The following is a 17,337-nucleotide window of genomic DNA, read 5'->3' as shown; positions in this document are numbered from 1 at the left end:
ACAAGAAATACAATAAAAGAATCTAGAAAATATAGATTTATCATCAAATCTGTACAAGGATACAAAATCTAAAAGATACTTTAAGAATTCTGTGATTTTAATATTCAACTATCTCAGAGGATGGATCAGAAACATTTTGCCTTATTCTTGGCTTTTGTGTGATGTAACAGTTACCTCTGGTGAAAGAAGAATGCATTACTTTTAACTGCTCAATGACAAATTACCCCAGAGATCCAAACAGCATCAATCACTTTAACCTAATCGATTTTTTTAACATTCAGTCCAACTGCAAAATACATGTTCTTTTCGAGCACACATGAAACATCCACCGAAAAGGCCACATGCTGGACCATGAAATAAGTCTCCCTACATTTCAAAGACTTTTTAAAAATCATATTGCTCAACACCTATATTTTAATATTCTACCGACTCAAAATGTAAACTCTGTTCTAGGGTCTCTATGTTGACCGGGCGTGCACATTGGTTAGGAAGGATGAACGACAGTCACTGGTACTTCATAAACCCCTAAGACATCATGGCATTGTGCTGAACACATGGGTCAATTCTGCTCAGAATTCCCAGGAGCACAGAGACTGCACAGCCCATAATTTCGACTTCGTGCAACAACCCAACTTCCTAACAGGTTATTCCAAGCCACGTGCCAGAGCCAGGAACATCACAGAAGCCATGTTATAAGCTATTCTTACTCGATCTATTGAAAGGTACAAGGTCAAAGTGTAAGGCAGGATGGCACCACCTCGAGGAAAAGCCTCAGACTACGCAAGGAAAAAAGGAAACAGTGGAGAAACAGGTGTGCTCATCCCAGCTGTTCAGAGTACAGAGAACGCTGATGAGGACAGGACACAGGAGGACCCCCCCCCACCCCGCTTTCTCCATAATGGTCTAAGTGCCCAAGAGCACGCACAAAAGACTCCACACCCATGTCAGCACAGCTATACTTAATGAATGTGGAAATATATTTATGCAAAACTCAAAGAAAAAACAAGCTATTATTCAAGCCTCTTTATTTAAAAGAAAGACTAAGTCTCTATCTGAAGAGGAAGTTCAGGATGAAAAGCTCACTCAACAGTGATGAGCTTGGCATGTCAATGGGATCACAGGTGATTAATTCCTTTATGTTTCTGCATTTCCCAATTTTTCCTCACAAGGATCTGTGTTATTTTTATATACGAAGGAAAGGAAGGGAAGAAAATAGGGGAGAAAAAGGAAAATACTGAAGATCAACACAACATCAGCTGATCCCTTTCTAATATCATGGTTGGGAAAGGGCACCTGTTTCAATTCTTCCTCAATCTTTGTAGCTGCTTTAACTTCGGAGTTGAACCACACAATAAACTATAATTTAAAATCTCTAGATGGTACTGTGCACGTGGACCGCAGAAAAGGATTTGAGTGTTACCGGATGCCTGGCTCTCTGAAAAGTCCGAAAAGGAAAAATGGCACCAGAAAAAAAAAAACCTCAAATCATAAATAGGCAAAAAAGTTCTGAATTTACACAATATGTGCTATCTGAAACTTTTTGTTTTCCTTGAGATTTCAAGAAGACACCTAAGATATCCGCCACTGCTGCGCCAGGCACGATGCTAACTGTCAGGAATGTGGGTGTGAACAAGCCCAGGACAGCTGTCCTCACCCACCTCCCAGCCCAGGGAAGGGGCGGTTGGGAGGGTGAGACAAAGGTCGAGTAACCACGGTGCCCATAGGGAAGCAGAATGAGCATCCACAGGATCTGACCATCTTCCAACCTCATGATGCAACCCGGCTGGCATAATGACACCCTGTGCTGTAACAGGGGAGTGTTATGAAGAAGTCGCTCTACCAGGCAGTTGCCTCCACGCAGCTGAGACAGTGCAATGGTGCATGTGGCTCTGAGCCCTTCTGCGATTCCTCATGAGCCAAACACAAAAGGTGTGACCACATGGCTCTATGAGCTTGCTCAAGGCTCCTCCTGTCACCACAGTAAACAATGTGACAACTTCTGCATGCAGAGTCAAGCATCCTGTCACTTATTCTTAAGATGTTTAGAGTCCCCCCCAATTCCTTCCAAGGGTACATTAAAAAGGGGGGTGCAGTAGGTGGCCATGTGTACGATGCCAAAAATCACAGACTACGCTGAAGATGGTGTTACCACGTAAAAGCACACCCGGAGCAACGATGGAGAAAGAGATGCTTTCTGTAAGCTAGGTGCACAAGGGAGGATGCCTGGGACACAATGGCTCATTCCGTAGCAAGGGGTGATGGATAATCTCTGGGCCAAAGCTGGGACCCAACTCAGGGACCTCATGTATCGTACAACACAATGATCACACAGATGGGCCCCAGTTGTCAAGAAAGAGGTTTCGTTTGGTTAAAATACGGGAACAAGGGACACAGAAACCTTTTTGTGATATTACCATTTAAAAAGTTCCAATTTAAAAATTCCAAAACTGAAGTCCTAGGTATCAAGGAAATCATTATACCCTGACATTCAGGGTAGTGAAGATTCATGATACTTACTATAAAACAAAACACACTAAAGTGAGTGGCCCAAATGTTCCTTACAGTGTGTGTCTAAAACAGAAATGAAAGGACTCCTACCTACCCACCTCCCCGCTCCCCAGTCCCAGAAAAATGCGTTCAGAGCAGCTTCCCCTGGGCGTGAACTCACTCTGTCTTTATCATCTGCTACATCACAGAGAATGTCATCTAGGTCCAGGATTCCTCCATCGCCATGCTCCAAGCGATGCACCTGTATCCAGTAGTTTGGATCCTACACGAAAGAACAGAAATATTGAACACAGTGAGTCAGCTACCACCGAAAAGTAATTTGACAATTTAAACCGTGCTAACTTCCTGCCCATAAAAAGGAATCGACCATATCAGCAATACCGCAATGGATTTAAAATTCGGGTAGCTGCTTAGATTTGGTATTATTGAGTCCATTTTCCTTTTCTTTTATGATTGAGTGACTCATGCAGACTCTTCCCTTTGGCTCAGATGCTGATACACTGTTATGATAGGAATTGCAGAAACCAGCAAGACTTGGTGCAGAGGAAATATTGATTTCTCTAAAGTATATTAGGTTTTCCATTGTCCAATATACGAAATATGCATTAATCCCCTCAATGCAACCTACAAAAATATCCCAATAAAAGCATATATTATATATGTGAAAAACTCGTATTTTTGCTTATCTGCAAAAAGTGGGTTGCACACCCCAGTGGCCCTAAGTGCTCCTTAGGGACGAAGAAGTCAAGATACTGACACAGAAGGATGTTGACAAGACCATGAGTGGACCAAGCAGGCTCAGAACAGCTGTGTGGTTTGAGCCTCTTTTTATAAAGGCAAAATCGCACACACCTGTATATATACGTATTCAAATGTCTAAAAACACACCAAAATTTGCAGTGGTTCTTGCAGAAGTGGAATTGGGCAGAAGGGAGAAAAAGGACATCATCTTCAATTGTATACACTTCTATATGGTATACATGAAAAAAAATCGTTAAAACCCTGTTTTCAAATTATTTGACGAGGGAACATAGTTGTTTGCTTTTGAACTTCTACCAGCATTCTCACATACTCCAGTGAAAACATACCAATGCATACGTTTTGCCACTAGCTACCACATTTCTCTGCAACACCAAACTGCTATATCCAGAAGTTCAAGTTAACATTCTCTTTAGATTTTTCCAATCTAAAAAATGATGTTTGATACAGTTCTTTCTTGAAGCAAAGCCAGGAAGACAGAGGCAAAAGATTAGTAGTAGTTAAAATACAGATTCCTGGATCTTACCCAAACCTATGGACTGAGACCCTGGCAGGGGGGCAGGGGGCGGTGAGAATCCACATTCTTAAGCAGCGCCCGCCCCCCCCAAGTGAATCTCTAACAAAGGCATGCCTAGGAGCCACTAAAACGGAACACAGTTCTTACCTTGGCTGTGCTGGTTAAAATGTGACATCAGCTCAAACATTAATCCTCAGAGTTCTTAAACCTTACCATAAAAACTACTATGCAAATAACTTACAGTTACTCTGCACCCTCAACTACATGGACCTCTATAAAAGGAATTGTTCATCCAGAACACCAAGAGTCAGTTTGCAAAACACACACACACACACATCTTGGCATCCTCTTCCTTTGTGGGACACCTGATTGCACATGAAATCCCCGATTATAATGTCCTCCAGGGAACCTGCCACCCATGAACACTCCAGAATTTGTCACTTCCAGATTTGTTGAGCCACCAAAGAACAAAGTCCCAAAACAAACTATATTCCCAAGTTCCTAGTCTTCCTTACCAAACGGTATTAACTCTCCAACGGAACTTGGCAATAACAAATTCCCTGGGGATGCATAACGGAAAGGTGTCCCCTGGCCATCAGTCCCTGGCCACTAACAGCAGCCTCATCCTGTCCTCCCCTTCCTACCAAGCAAGCTCTAGGGTGGCCTCAGGTACTAAGTATCAACTTTCATTTCTAAAATACTTCCATACATACACACACACACACACAGACTGATCCCCAAGATGTGTTTCACAAAAACTGTTCTTTAAGCTTCCTAATCCTCTTCACTCTCCAGATGAGATCACAACCTGCAGCCTTTATAACATTTGGGGTCACCCCCTTCAAAATAAATCTCCACCTCAAGACTCTCTCAACTTCAGAACTTCATCCTCCAGAAGTCGCTACATTCTAGCCTTTTACCCAGAACTTCATCTTTCACTTCTTGTATTAAGTCCTGTAAGGCTGGACCCCTGAGCTCGAGCCCAGTGCCCCCAATGCCTGGGTCCTAACTTCTCCTTCCACCAACCCTGTCCACCCATCGGGACTTCTCCGGCATCTTCTTCTCCAAGGGCTCATCCTGACCATCACACCCACAGGGCAGAAAAGAAGTCTATCTCCAGCCCACCGTTAATGTTCCTAAAAACCATAATAGTATGGAAAACAGTAGTCGGGAGTCAAGCTTAGCCTTGAAGATCGTTAATGCTTTATTTTTACATATGCAGTACAAGACCTTTTGTAGACCCTACTTTAGCTTCCAGTTACTGTAACAATTCTCTGATCCTCTTCACAGCAACATTCTTTAAAGAATTTTCTGTAACTTGTTGTTTCAGGTCTGTCTCTTCCCATAACCAATTCTAACCAGGCTTCCTCCCCCGACACACTCTCAAAACCATTCATCACATCACCAACAGCCTCCACGTTGCCCAATGCAAAAGGAAGTCTGTTCTGCAACCTCATCTTACTCTGTCAGCAGAATTTGATACCAGTGGATCACTGCCCACCTCTTTGGAATACTCTATAAACTTGGCTTTTAATCCTCCAACTAACTGATCAAGGCTTTTCTAATTCTGAGACTCAGTTGTTGACTCCCGCCCTCCAGAGGGGTCCTGACTCAACACTCAGCTATGCCGAGCAGCCATGACAACATCCCACCAAGGTCAACATCAGGCTGCCTTCTCCACAAAACTGTGCTGAATGGAAATGACTCTTCAAAGAGAGGGAGTTGAGGAGATCACCAGGAATCCCAACAAAAGCATGCCACATTGTAAAAAATCAAGTATGAGCAGGGCATCTAAGAATGACCTCCTCCCACAAGAGTATAAAAACCAGGAAGGATATTTCTGCCACTGAGACATACAACTCCTTGGAACAATGGTCTCTTGGGAGATTTTGACTGGCAACTTTCATCAACAATATTCTCTTTCAATAAACAGAGGGGCCTGCTGTGTTTTCAAGGGAATAGTCAAGTATGCAACAGGGGAAAAGCTGGAACACACTCGATTCTACTTTGTGGCTATTTGCATTCAAAAGTTTGGAATAATAAAAAAATTCATTGCTGTCCTGTCTGTCGAAACTTAGAAATGTAAGTTGTGACAAGCCACTTTTTACACTACTAATCAACACTAATTTTACGATAATTATACCAGTCACTGGGTTACAAAAACAAACATGACACAATATTCAATCTTAAGAAAAAATATTTCTCAATTAGGATATGTCCACTTAAAATAACCAAAGATTTAAACCCTAACAATAATTTTACATTATGACAACCAGAAGTCCATCATACATGAGCAACACGTGAGGAGCCACATTCAGCCATCAAGTAGACTATCAAGAAGCAAATGTCCCGGTCAGGAAACGCTGCCCCCAGGGATGGGTCCAAGCCCAGACAAGTAGTCTAGAGACAAAACGACAAGGGAATCGCTGCTGCTTATCCAGATAAAGAATGGGCTAGAGCCTGGCCTAGCTCGGGAGGAACAGGGTGGAGAGAACATTTTCTGAGACCAAGTCAGAACGTAAGCACAGGTAACTTCCCAAGATGCAAGCTGCAAGGCATGCTGATGGCCACTCGATTCCAGGAGCGCTAAGAGAAAACAGTGCAGGCAGAGTCTGAAGGATAGACTGACTCCTGTCCCCAATTCAAGAAATCTCCCAGATTCCATAAAGAGCATCGTCACCTTATGCAACAAGCTAATGAGCTTCTACGAGTTGTGACCAGAATAATGTACAGCCTCTGCACATTGTATGCAAGTTCCAAAGGAAGTACTTGCAACTGCAAAGAGCATCCTACTTCTGCAGTAACCACGGCATACATCAGTGGTCAATATCCTGTCCAATTTTCAAATGAGAATACACTTATAAACACAAGACTAGAAAAAAGATTGCTAAAAATCCATGTAGACAAAAAAAAAATTCAGTATTTACTATGTGCTAATTATTGAAGGCAAAGCAACAATCATTGCCCACTGTCAGAAATTACAATTGATCAAACATAAACAAGTAGTTAAAAGAGGCAGACCACGTGTCTGAAGAAAAATAGACCAAGAAGTGCTGTGAGTTCAGAGGAGGGAAGGATGACTGTCATCAGGAGGGCTCCAGAGAGATTTGAGGGAGGATTTAGCAGAATTGGCTCTTACCAGGTGAGCAGATTCACGGGAGGGGAGCACAAAAGGAGCACCCGGAGCAGGGGGAGGGGGAGGGGTGAGAGGGGCAACCGGGGTAGGGGAAGGGGTGAGAGGCAGGGGGAGTGGCAGAGTTGATTCAGAAAGCTGTGAACACAAGAAGCCGCCAAAAGGCAGAAATGGAAAGGTAAAAACCTCAGATCAAACAGACACACATTTATTCTGTTCTTTTCCTCAAAGTCCATTGAAACTACAATACATTTGGGGGAGGGTTGTTGTTTTTTATTTTTCCAGGCATAATCCCACAAAGAGACCAGAGGGAAACAAGGGCAACTCAATTTCTGGAAGCTGGAAAGCAGATGTGACCCCTGGCGACACACTTCGCTGAGCTGCAAAGGGAGCCCCCAGGAGGCTGAGCAGAGAGCCAGGAAGCCATGTGACCTCCCCTGTGGAGCCCACAGGGGAATGGGGAGAACCAAGTGTGCCCGAACACAGGAAGGAAGGTGGGAAGGAAAAGAGTACGTTTGGCTGAAAGTCTGTCTGAGCATCAGTTAAAGCCCCAGCTTCCCGGGAGACTCCACACAGCAGGTCCCTGTCCCTCCCCTGGGTATAAGACAGCAGGTCTGGACTGAGGACAACTGCAGAAGCTCTGTGTTAAAAATGGGAGGAGATAAATGAACGTTCACTACTGAATACAGAGCAGCCTCTGCTTCCACTTGTTCCCAGGATGCTGGGGGCCAGGCTTGCGCCAATCCGGGCAAGAGGCTGGAAGATCATTCCCCGGGCTCTAACCATCAGAAGACAAAAGGCCCAGGAATCTGGCCTGGCCCCAGCCACGACCCACCCCTCTCCTGAACTCAGTGCTCTCCAGCTGTCCTCAGCAGCCCTCCTGTCAGACAGAGCCAGCTGCCCAGGCACAGACAGCGCCAAGGATGGAAGACAGACCAAAACAAAGAGTAAACAACTTGAAAGAACCAGAGACTCTATAAAAAGAAGATGCTCTTTAAAAACCCATCACTGATGCCCTAAGCAAGTTCAGATGATGGTGCATCCAAAGTTTCAGGGGAGGATGAGGAGTGAGGGAAGGAAGAAAAAAAGTAACACAAAGAGAATTTTTTTCAAAAGCATTTGGGTAATTAAAATACTGAAAATGAAAAGCTCAACAGGAGAGTTGAAAAGAGTTGAAAATATCTCCCCAGAGAACTAAAGGGGGAAAAAAAGCAAAGGCAGAAGATGAAATAGAAAGGGTAATAAGACCAGTCAAGTAAGTCAAGCTGCTGAGTAACAGAAAAAACAAAAAATGATTTCATGTTAATGCCCCAGAATGACATGTGTTTCCCCACATTAAAAAGTACCACAGAGAACTCAACGAAATTTATGACAACAGACATAAACCAAGCCCCCTCAGAACATAGAAGACAAAAAAATTTGGGGAGTAGAGGGAACCCCTTCCAGAAAATAAAATGCAAATCGCAATGGAGAGATTAAAGAATCAGAATGAGTTTCAACTTCTCAAGAGCCAGCACTGGAATCTAGATAACATACCAGTGACTTAAAAATTCCTACCAAAGAAATTATCTGGCCAACTAAAATATATATATAGAAAAAATTAGCCGGGCATGATGGCGCATGCCTGCAGTCCCAGCTACTCGGGAGGCTGAGGCAGGAGGATCGCTTAAGCCCAGGAGTTTGAGGTTGCTGTGAGCTAGGCTGATGCCACGGCACTCACTCTAGCCTGGGCAACAGAGCAAGACTGTCTAAAAAAAAAAAAAAAAAAAAAAAAAAATTCCTACCAAAAAAGTTCCCATCCTAGAATTCCACACCTCACCCAACCACAAGTGTAAAGGCAGAAAAAAGATATAATATTTTGAGAAAATCAATGTCTCCAAAAATATGACCCTCACTGTAACTTTCTCTGGATGATACTGGAAGATATGTTCCCACCGAATAAGGACCTAAAGCATGAATGATGACACAGCATATGACAACAGGACACATAACACAGATGCACCCAGGATGATGAAGGTAGATCCCAGGTCCCAGGGTGTCAGCTCTGAGCCAGGTGTACAGAGCCACCAGCCCAGACAGAAGAATGCCACAGTCCCCAAACTCAATGTCTTCACAATGACGTTGAAAGTGTACCCAATGGAGCAAAATATACCAAAACTCTACTTTAACAACTGGAAGAGCTGGGGTTGAATTAGCTATAAAATTACAGATGACCAACCAAGGCAAAAAACATTTTTCATTCCACTGAAATCACAAAAGTTATGAAGGAAAGAAAATATGATCAAGGTATCATACGTGGTTCAGCTATAAGCAACTTGTAACTAATGAAAATAAGGTGAGCCTCAAATATTTTTCTAATCAAAATTATAACTACATTTGTAGGAAAGCAGTATAAAAAGTTTGTGTTTGTGTGTGAGAGATCCAAGAAGTGGCTGTCAGTGAGAGCGTGGGCAGTGAAATAGAGTTAAACCTTCCGTGTTAAGTCAATAAATGACAAAAAAAAAAAAAATCAGGAAGAATATGAGCAACTTACACAAAAATATGGAGGTAAGTATCAGAAGAATTAGGTGGAGTTGGAAAAGGCAACCTCTTAAGGAGAAGCCTGTTTGTTTTTTTTTCATAACAACCCTAGGAGGACTATGTACACATGTAATATTGAACAAAAAAAAATAAAGGGAAACAGTTTGAAAAATTCCTTTAAATAATAACCATTGCACAGAGCTTAAAGGTTTAGCATCCATCAATCCAGGTAGACACAGGATAACTTTGTTGCTAAGACAAATGAAGTCACTGTTAACAACATAACCAATAGGAAACATTTTTTAAAGTCAATAGAAGAGCACAATCAACAGGAATTATGCATCATTCTAGACTCTCTGGGTAAGTAAACCTTTATATAAGCCAAAATGAAAACATTTTTAAAATATATTCTGAAGTTCTCTTTTAAAAAAAATAAATCATTGGCACTTAAGACAGACATGATACAGGCAATTCTGACTTTTCAGGATTTAACCAGTTCCACTGAAAAAATGCCTCTCTCTTCATATAATCTGAAACATAGGACTCATTTTCAATGTTGTTAGTTATCCTGTTAAACATTAAACAGATTTTTGTGCCGCTTTCTCAATGAAGGTAGAAGACACATATGGTCAGATGTCATAGCTGACATTCAACATTAAAATAATGCCCTGGACCACCATAAAGGAGGGATCGATATTTAATAGTCAGTACATTCCTCTGCCCCAAACCACACCCAACACCAACACCTCAGCACCACGACACGCACAAAGCAAACCACAAACCTGCTGCCTCCTTGAAGTGTGGATGGCTTCATTTATCATGCCAATCAAAAATGAAAAAGGCAGCATGACATCAAACGTGAGGTCCAACCTCAAGGAAATAACTGTCAGGCATCTTACTTTATTAGAACTAGCACATGATCTCCTAGGGTCACACATTATGCTCTGACATGGGATATCAGCCCACTGTTGACCTCCAAATCCAGCATGACTTTCACTTCAACAGAGTCAGCTACGCCCCTCAAAGCCTCCACCATTCCATGCAAGTTGAGGGAATGGACCCCAACCACAGAGCTGGCACAGGACAGAGCCACAGCATGAATGAGACACACCTACCCACCATTTACATCTGCACTGTGTTTTACAATTTTTTAAATGCACTCATGTGCATTAATATGGGGGTGGGTTTATAATTCCTATTTTCAGATGAGAGAACTGAGACTCACAGACCATAAATTGCTCACAATAGGTCACAATTAATAAATACTGTCAGTCAGGACTCCAACCTCGGTCCGCCCTCTCTCAGACTAACACTGACGAGTTGCAATCTACAGCATCAGGCTGCTGTCTTGTCTGTCTTCTCTCTACAGCCCCTCTTCCCAACCTCTTTGCAACAGCTCCAGTTTTAATATAGTGCATAAACAGAAAGTCCCTAAAATATGCCTTTTAATAAAATGGTTTGTGCTGGTAAAACCAAGTTGGAAAGACCATTCATCTAAATATTTTATTACATGCTCTAATCTCATATCCGTGATTTAAAACAGTGGTTCTCCAAGTGGAGTCCAGACCAACAGCAGCATCACATGAGAACTCATCCGAAATTCCAATGCTAGGTACACCCAGGTTCCTACTGCATCAAAATCTCTAGAGGTGGGACCCAGCAATCTGCATTTAAACAAGCTCTCCAGGTGATTCTGATGCATACTAATGTTTGAGAATTAGTGACTCAGAATGGGTGTGGAGGGTGGGGAGGAAGCTGAAACACTGTGTTTCTTCTACATAGTATGTGTTAGCCCATAAATTCATGGGTGTAATGCTCAGAGTTCTTCAATCAAACACATGTTAGCTATTACCTCTTTTAAACGGTTACCATATTTCCTGTGACAAGCATATAGATGAATCTCAGTGTTCACTGTCAGACAGTCTCTCTCTGAGCTGTTTCAACTCTATGTTCTGGGCAGAGGATTGCAAAAAACCACGTCCTCATAGACCAGAGTCCTCCCAACACTCCCATTTCAAACATCCACCTTTCACCACACATCACCCTGGGAGCCGTCTGAATCCCCCAAGGAGCTTGTTTTAAAAGCCTGCCAGGAAATTTTTATACAACGAATAAAAGAACACCCATCTGGGAATAACTCACAACTGTACAATATTTTTATCAAGTCCTGTTTTACTTCAAATGTATTAAGCTTCTATTCCTTATCTGCCTTCTCAAACCAAATTCCTGTTGTCTTCACACCTAATGGCAGCACCTTCCTCCTCTGACTAAACTGAATCAGACCATGACCACTCTTTATGGGAAAGAAACATGGGGGACAGAGAACCAAGGTAAAATGATACCACAAGGAAGCAATCGGGCAATTCCATAATGTGAATTTTTCTTTTTTAAATAACCCAACTGCACTGATCTTAAAAAAAAAAAAAAAAAGCCACTCTATCTGACATCTAAGTGCAATGGTGCCATGCATCCAAGAGTTCATCCTGCATCTGCACAGGAAAAAAATTGCTAAAAAGGACGACTGAAGAGATTTGTCAAATTAGGTAACAGAATCATACAATTGGTGAATTTCCTAAATGTGATCATTGTACTATGATCACGTAAAAGAATATTTGTGTTTTGAGGGAATGAATGCTAAAGTTTTTAAGGGTTAGAAGTATAATATCCGTAGTTTGGTCTCAAATGGTTCCCCCCACATAATACAATTAGTATTATTGCTAATGTGTGTCTATGTGTTTATATAGATAGAAAAAAGCAAATGTAGCAAAATGTTAATAATTGGTGAGATTCTCTGGGTGAAGGGTATATCTGTAGTTCATTTCTTCAGTCAGTAGAACAGAAAGTTTTCAAGAGGAAATATTAAAAGCCTGTCTTTAAAAAAACAATCTGGATGGGGCCAGGTGCAGTGGCTCACACCTGTAATCCTAGCACTCTGAGAGACCAAGGCAGGAGGATCGCTTGAAGTCAGGAGTTCAAGACCAGCCTGAGCAAGAGCGAGAACCCATCTCTACCAAAAATAGAAAAATCAGGGGGGTGTGGTGGCACGTGCCCGTAGTTCCAGCTACTCAGGAGGCTGAGGCAGGAGGGCAAGAGTCAGAGGGTGTAGTGGACTGTGATGATGCCACTGCACTGCAGCCTGGCCAATAGAGCAAGACCCTGTCTCAAAACTACTACAACAACCTGGAGGACTGTTCTAGATCAAAGAGACTAAGGAGACATAACCAAATTCAAGGAGTGAGTTTTGACTGGATCCTTGCTGGGGTTAAAAAAAGAAGTCACTGTAAAAGACATCTTGCAGTGGGAGTTTTTAAGCGAAATCAATAACACATGATACTAGGAAATTATCCTTACTTTTCTTAGGTGTGCTAACAGTTTTATGGATATTTAACGAAACATCTTTATTCTTAGGGGATATTTTCTGAAGTATTTAGAGATAAAGTGCCATGATGTCTGCTACTAACTTTAAAATAGCTAAAATATATATACACACATACATGTACACATGCACATATATATATATGTGTGTATATATATATACATACACACACATACATATACAGGTTGAGTATCCCTTACTTGAAATGCTTCGGGCCATAAGTGTTTGGGATTGCTGATTTTTTCCAACTTTGGAATATCTGCATATACACAATGAGAAATCTTGGGGATGGGATCCAAGTCTCAATACAAAAGTCATTCAGGTTTCATAAACACCTTAGACACATAGCCTGAAGGTAATCTTACGCAATATTTTCAATAATTTTTTTTGCATCAAACCAAGTTTGTATTAAGTACGTGTGGAATTTTCCACTTGTGGCGTCATGTGGGTACTCAGAAAGTTCTGGATTTTGGAGTATTTTGGATTGCAGATTTTTGGATTAGGGATGCTCAACCTGTACACATGCATACACACACCCCACAAATAAATATCTAACATTCAGAGTGCAATGAAGAAAAAATGTAAATCACCCCAAGTATCCCAAACAGAGGGAATTTAATATAGGGAATTGGTTGCAAAGACTCATGAGCAGAGTTGACTCTAAACCAGGGTGGCAGTGGGGGTGGGGGTCCCCACAGATCAGCAGGAGCAGGAAGGTACTGAAAGGACAAAGGGAGGCGTCTCCAGAGCCCGGGGCTGCAGTGCCTGGCGGAAGCTGGACCCATGGAGGACAGTGAGGCAGGAGCTGGAACTCGGGAAGAGACTCGGCTACTGCAGAGACACAGCCCAAAGCAGAGAGGGACAGGGATGTACCTCGGGGCTCTCTCATCACACAGCTTCCCATCTCCCCCGGCCAAGCCCCACCAAAGGTCACCCAACAACAGCTGTACTGTGTACAATTCTCTCAGCTACTATTTAAGGTTTTCATAACAAATTGGGAAACCAGATTAATTGTAAACAAATTTAATGACCCAGGGTTCATGAGAATACAAGAAACCAGCATTCTCACACACTGTTCCTGAGTACTAAACTGTCACACATTTTTGGGCAGAGAGGGGGACAGGGAGGTGAAATTTGGCACCATGCTTCAAAATACTTATAACTGAGCATACTCATTGAGCCAATAATGAAAAATGTGGAGACAGATATATGGTTAAGATGTACTGAATCAGATGTTTTAATACATAATAAGAAACCAGGTATATACAAAACAATAAGAAATAGGCTGAGTACAATCAAGGAAACAAGATACAGCAATTCAAAATGTTCACAGAATACCAAGGGATCATCTCACCCTTAGTTTGAAGAGTTTGCTACCTAGAGGCATAGACAAAAGACAAGAATTGCTATACACAATTGGTAGTACCTGCCTCTGTTTTCTGACTTTCCATAATAAATATGTTTGCAATTTTAAAGCCATATCACCTTAAGTAACCAGTGAATACCTTTCTTCACTTCCCATTCCCTCCCCTCTTGCACTCAATAACTCATCTCCCCGATCCTAGACTCCTATCTCTTCAGGCCTGCCCCACACCTTGCTACATTCATCTTCACAAAATATCCCTGTTATCATGTCACTGTCCTGTAATATGAGTCACTCGAAGTGACTCATTGTCAAGGTCAAAACTCCAACATCCTGGGCCAAGCACTCGAAGGTCTTCCCAAGCCTGTTTCTCGTGACAGGTCTCAACACTGCCTCACCGTATCTGGATCTTCAGTTGTTCCGTTCACCAAGAAACCCCAAACACCCGGCAAAGTGTCTGAGACAGAAATATCAGTCGAGTGAATTAATTAATCTTCATGCTTTCGTTCATTCTCTTCCACACAGCTGGAATGCTTTCATCTCCACACTTCCAACCACCCAGATCATGTATCATCTTTCCAAATCAAGTTCAAAAACCACCTCCTCTCTGAAATGTGCTCCAACCCTAAAGTATGTATCCAGACCACGTATGTGTCACTTAATAGCCTATTTCCTGTACATGCCTGGTGTTTTGTTTATCTCTAGACAAGATCCCCAAAGGCAGGGACCATCTTCAGGGTATTTTTTTTTTTCTGGTTTTTTTTTTTTTTTTTTTTTTTTGCTTCTTTTTCAGCATAGAACAAAGAACAAAGTACTGTGTTGTATAAATGGTGAGTACTGAAGAAAAAAATAAAAACAATATCCTTATTGGGTAAAGCAAAGAACTTACATAACAGTTTCCCAGAGAATGTAATCAACAAACACAGGCCTGTGCTCCCCTAACTGCCAAAAGACACGCCGTGGACATGCCGGGCCATGTCAGAACCAACGCCCCCGTTCACCCTGCCTCGCTGGGCTCTTGCTGGGCTGGCCCCGGAAATGCCCTGCGGTTATTCTAGCCTACGTTCCACACATTTGAGATGTGGGGAAAGACAACATCCAGATACTTTTCCCTTGGGACAAAAAGGAGCCCAAATTGCAGCGCGAATACCTTTGTCCTCACCCTCAGAAGCAAGTCCCCAGTGTGACTGGGTTCCAGGCAGAAGCGAGTTCAAGCCTGGATACACTTGCTCATGCTCCAGGAGGGGGAGGGGGAGGAAAAGGTTCACCGTGGCCTGCCACGTTCGCCCCACTCTAGTCCTGGCAGGTGCAAGATGTGCCAGGGGGCGGGACGCCGGGTTCCCTGGTGAGCTGGTGGACAGGGAACAGAAGGCTTTACTCAAGAAAGGAAACAGCCAACAGATATGCAATAATCCAAATCTAAGTCCTTAAAGGTCAATGTGGACCTACAGGATTTTCTGCTCCTGAACTCGAAATCTGTTTGCAAGCTTTGTCACCCTCAGCATCCCTGTTCTTCACTCTGTTCTTCACCCACGCTCGACGTGGGGCTAGCCGTGGGGCCTGATCACAGGGCACTTCTTATGTGCAACACCCCCTTCCCACATGATGGTTTTCACATCAGTCTTGCAAGGCAAATGCTTCCAGCTCCACTTTGTAGACGAGGAGGCTAAGGACTAGGAAACTTGATTTGTCCAAGATCACCACCACATAACTAACGTGACGCAGCAAAGGCAGCTTAGGCTCAGACACTGCTCCGATGGGACGTGGAAATCCACACTTCGGGACACACTGCCTCTTCCAGGAGGGTCCGACAGGTTTGCCAAGGGGACAAATTTGAAAGGGAGAAATTGAAGCAACAACCAAGATACAAGACCTTCCCCCCCTCCCCTTAGAAAGGGGGGAAAAAAATACTGAATACTGAGGAAGTCATGCTTCACACTATGTGACCTATGAAAGATAAACAAAATTTAAGATGCATTCCCTTCCATGCTCGGGCAAGGCTGGATTCAAAGCTGTAGGAAAAACAACCCATAAACATAAAATAGTCAGGGACACCTCGAGGTAGAGACCCACCCTGCGACCTCTGGGATCCACAGCGCACACACAAGGGGTTAACACAATTGTGTGATGTTTTTAAAGGCCAATTAAAATGTTGAATGTTTCCCTTACATTTATAAGAGAAATAATCCAAAACAACCAAATCTAGCAGATCCTGAAGGTTACTCATCCAACCTAACAAAAGAAAAACCTCTCACATTTACTAACTTCTCTCAAACAAGAGAAGCTGACTCAGACCAAAAGGAATTTTTCTGACCTGAGAAGAAAACCTCACTGAAACAAGTAAATTCTAAATGGCTCTGAATTCTAAAACAAACAAAACACTTTACCCCAAAGCAGCTCCCCCACAAACACTGTCTCATTACTTAATCCAGAAACTACCTCCTGATTTTTCTTACTTAAGGAAATTCTCTCAAATTACTTAACCGTGTGTTAACTCCTAACACCTGGCCGTACTAAACACAGCTGAATTGGAAGAACCCTTCCTAAACTAAGACAGCAGAGTAGTCTATTAAGAAATAAGGACCTCTGACAGAGGACTTGCACCTACCTCTGACTGCCGACTGGGAACCCTGGGCAAACAGTCACCCAGCTGCACCTTGTGGCCCCTGTACTTGAAGCCAGCACACCCCACGCTGGATGGGGTCCAGGTCAGAGTCCCACAGCACCCCCACATCACAGCACGTGTGGCCCCAAGGCAGTGGACGCCCGACAGCGGGATAGCTCAGACCACAGTCACTCGGGAGGGTGGAGGGGCCTGTCCCCAATACCTCCTGAGAGCTGCTGATGCCAGAGGTGGGGTTCCCCTCTCTGCCCAGGATACTCCTACGAAGGGAGGGATCCGCGATGGTATCTTCAAAAGATCTGCCAGAGATCAGAGGGTGCTCCTGAACCTTAGCACCACAGACATCTTTGTAGGCAAGAAACACACGTCGACGTTTAGGAAAGATTTTCAGCAGGGACAGAGTGACACAGACAGATGGAGGGCGTTTATGGGTATATTCATATAGAACAAGATAGGAATGATTCAGTCCATGCAATCTCCTTGTTGCTCAAACTTACCTGTTTGTACCTCCTGGAATCCATCCCCATTTGTTCACTTG

At 43.0% G+C, this 17,337-nt stretch overlaps 1 protein-coding gene across 17 annotated transcripts in view; it reads right to left on the bottom strand.

Moving 5' to 3' along the window:
• PARD3 (par-3 family cell polarity regulator) overlaps positions 1-17,337 on the bottom strand; it is a 568,085-nt gene that overhangs the window by 473,644 nt on the left and 77,104 nt on the right. For all 17 annotated transcript variants that reach the window (XM_045535668.1, XM_045535678.1, XM_045535705.1 and 14 more), the window contains exon 2: positions 2,669-2,770. In XM_045535668.1, the coding sequence (XP_045391624.1) occupies positions 2,669-2,770 (102 nt within the window). The remainder of the gene's footprint in view (positions 1-2,668; positions 2,771-17,337) is intronic.

This window comes from Lemur catta, chromosome 1 (genome assembly GCF_020740605.2).
Source record: "Lemur catta isolate mLemCat1 chromosome 1, mLemCat1.pri, whole genome shotgun sequence".
NCBI lineage: Eukaryota > Metazoa > Chordata > Mammalia > Primates > Lemuridae > Lemur > Lemur catta.
Note: the sequence above shows the minus strand (reverse complement) of the source record. Positions and strands in the feature narration are given on the sequence as shown.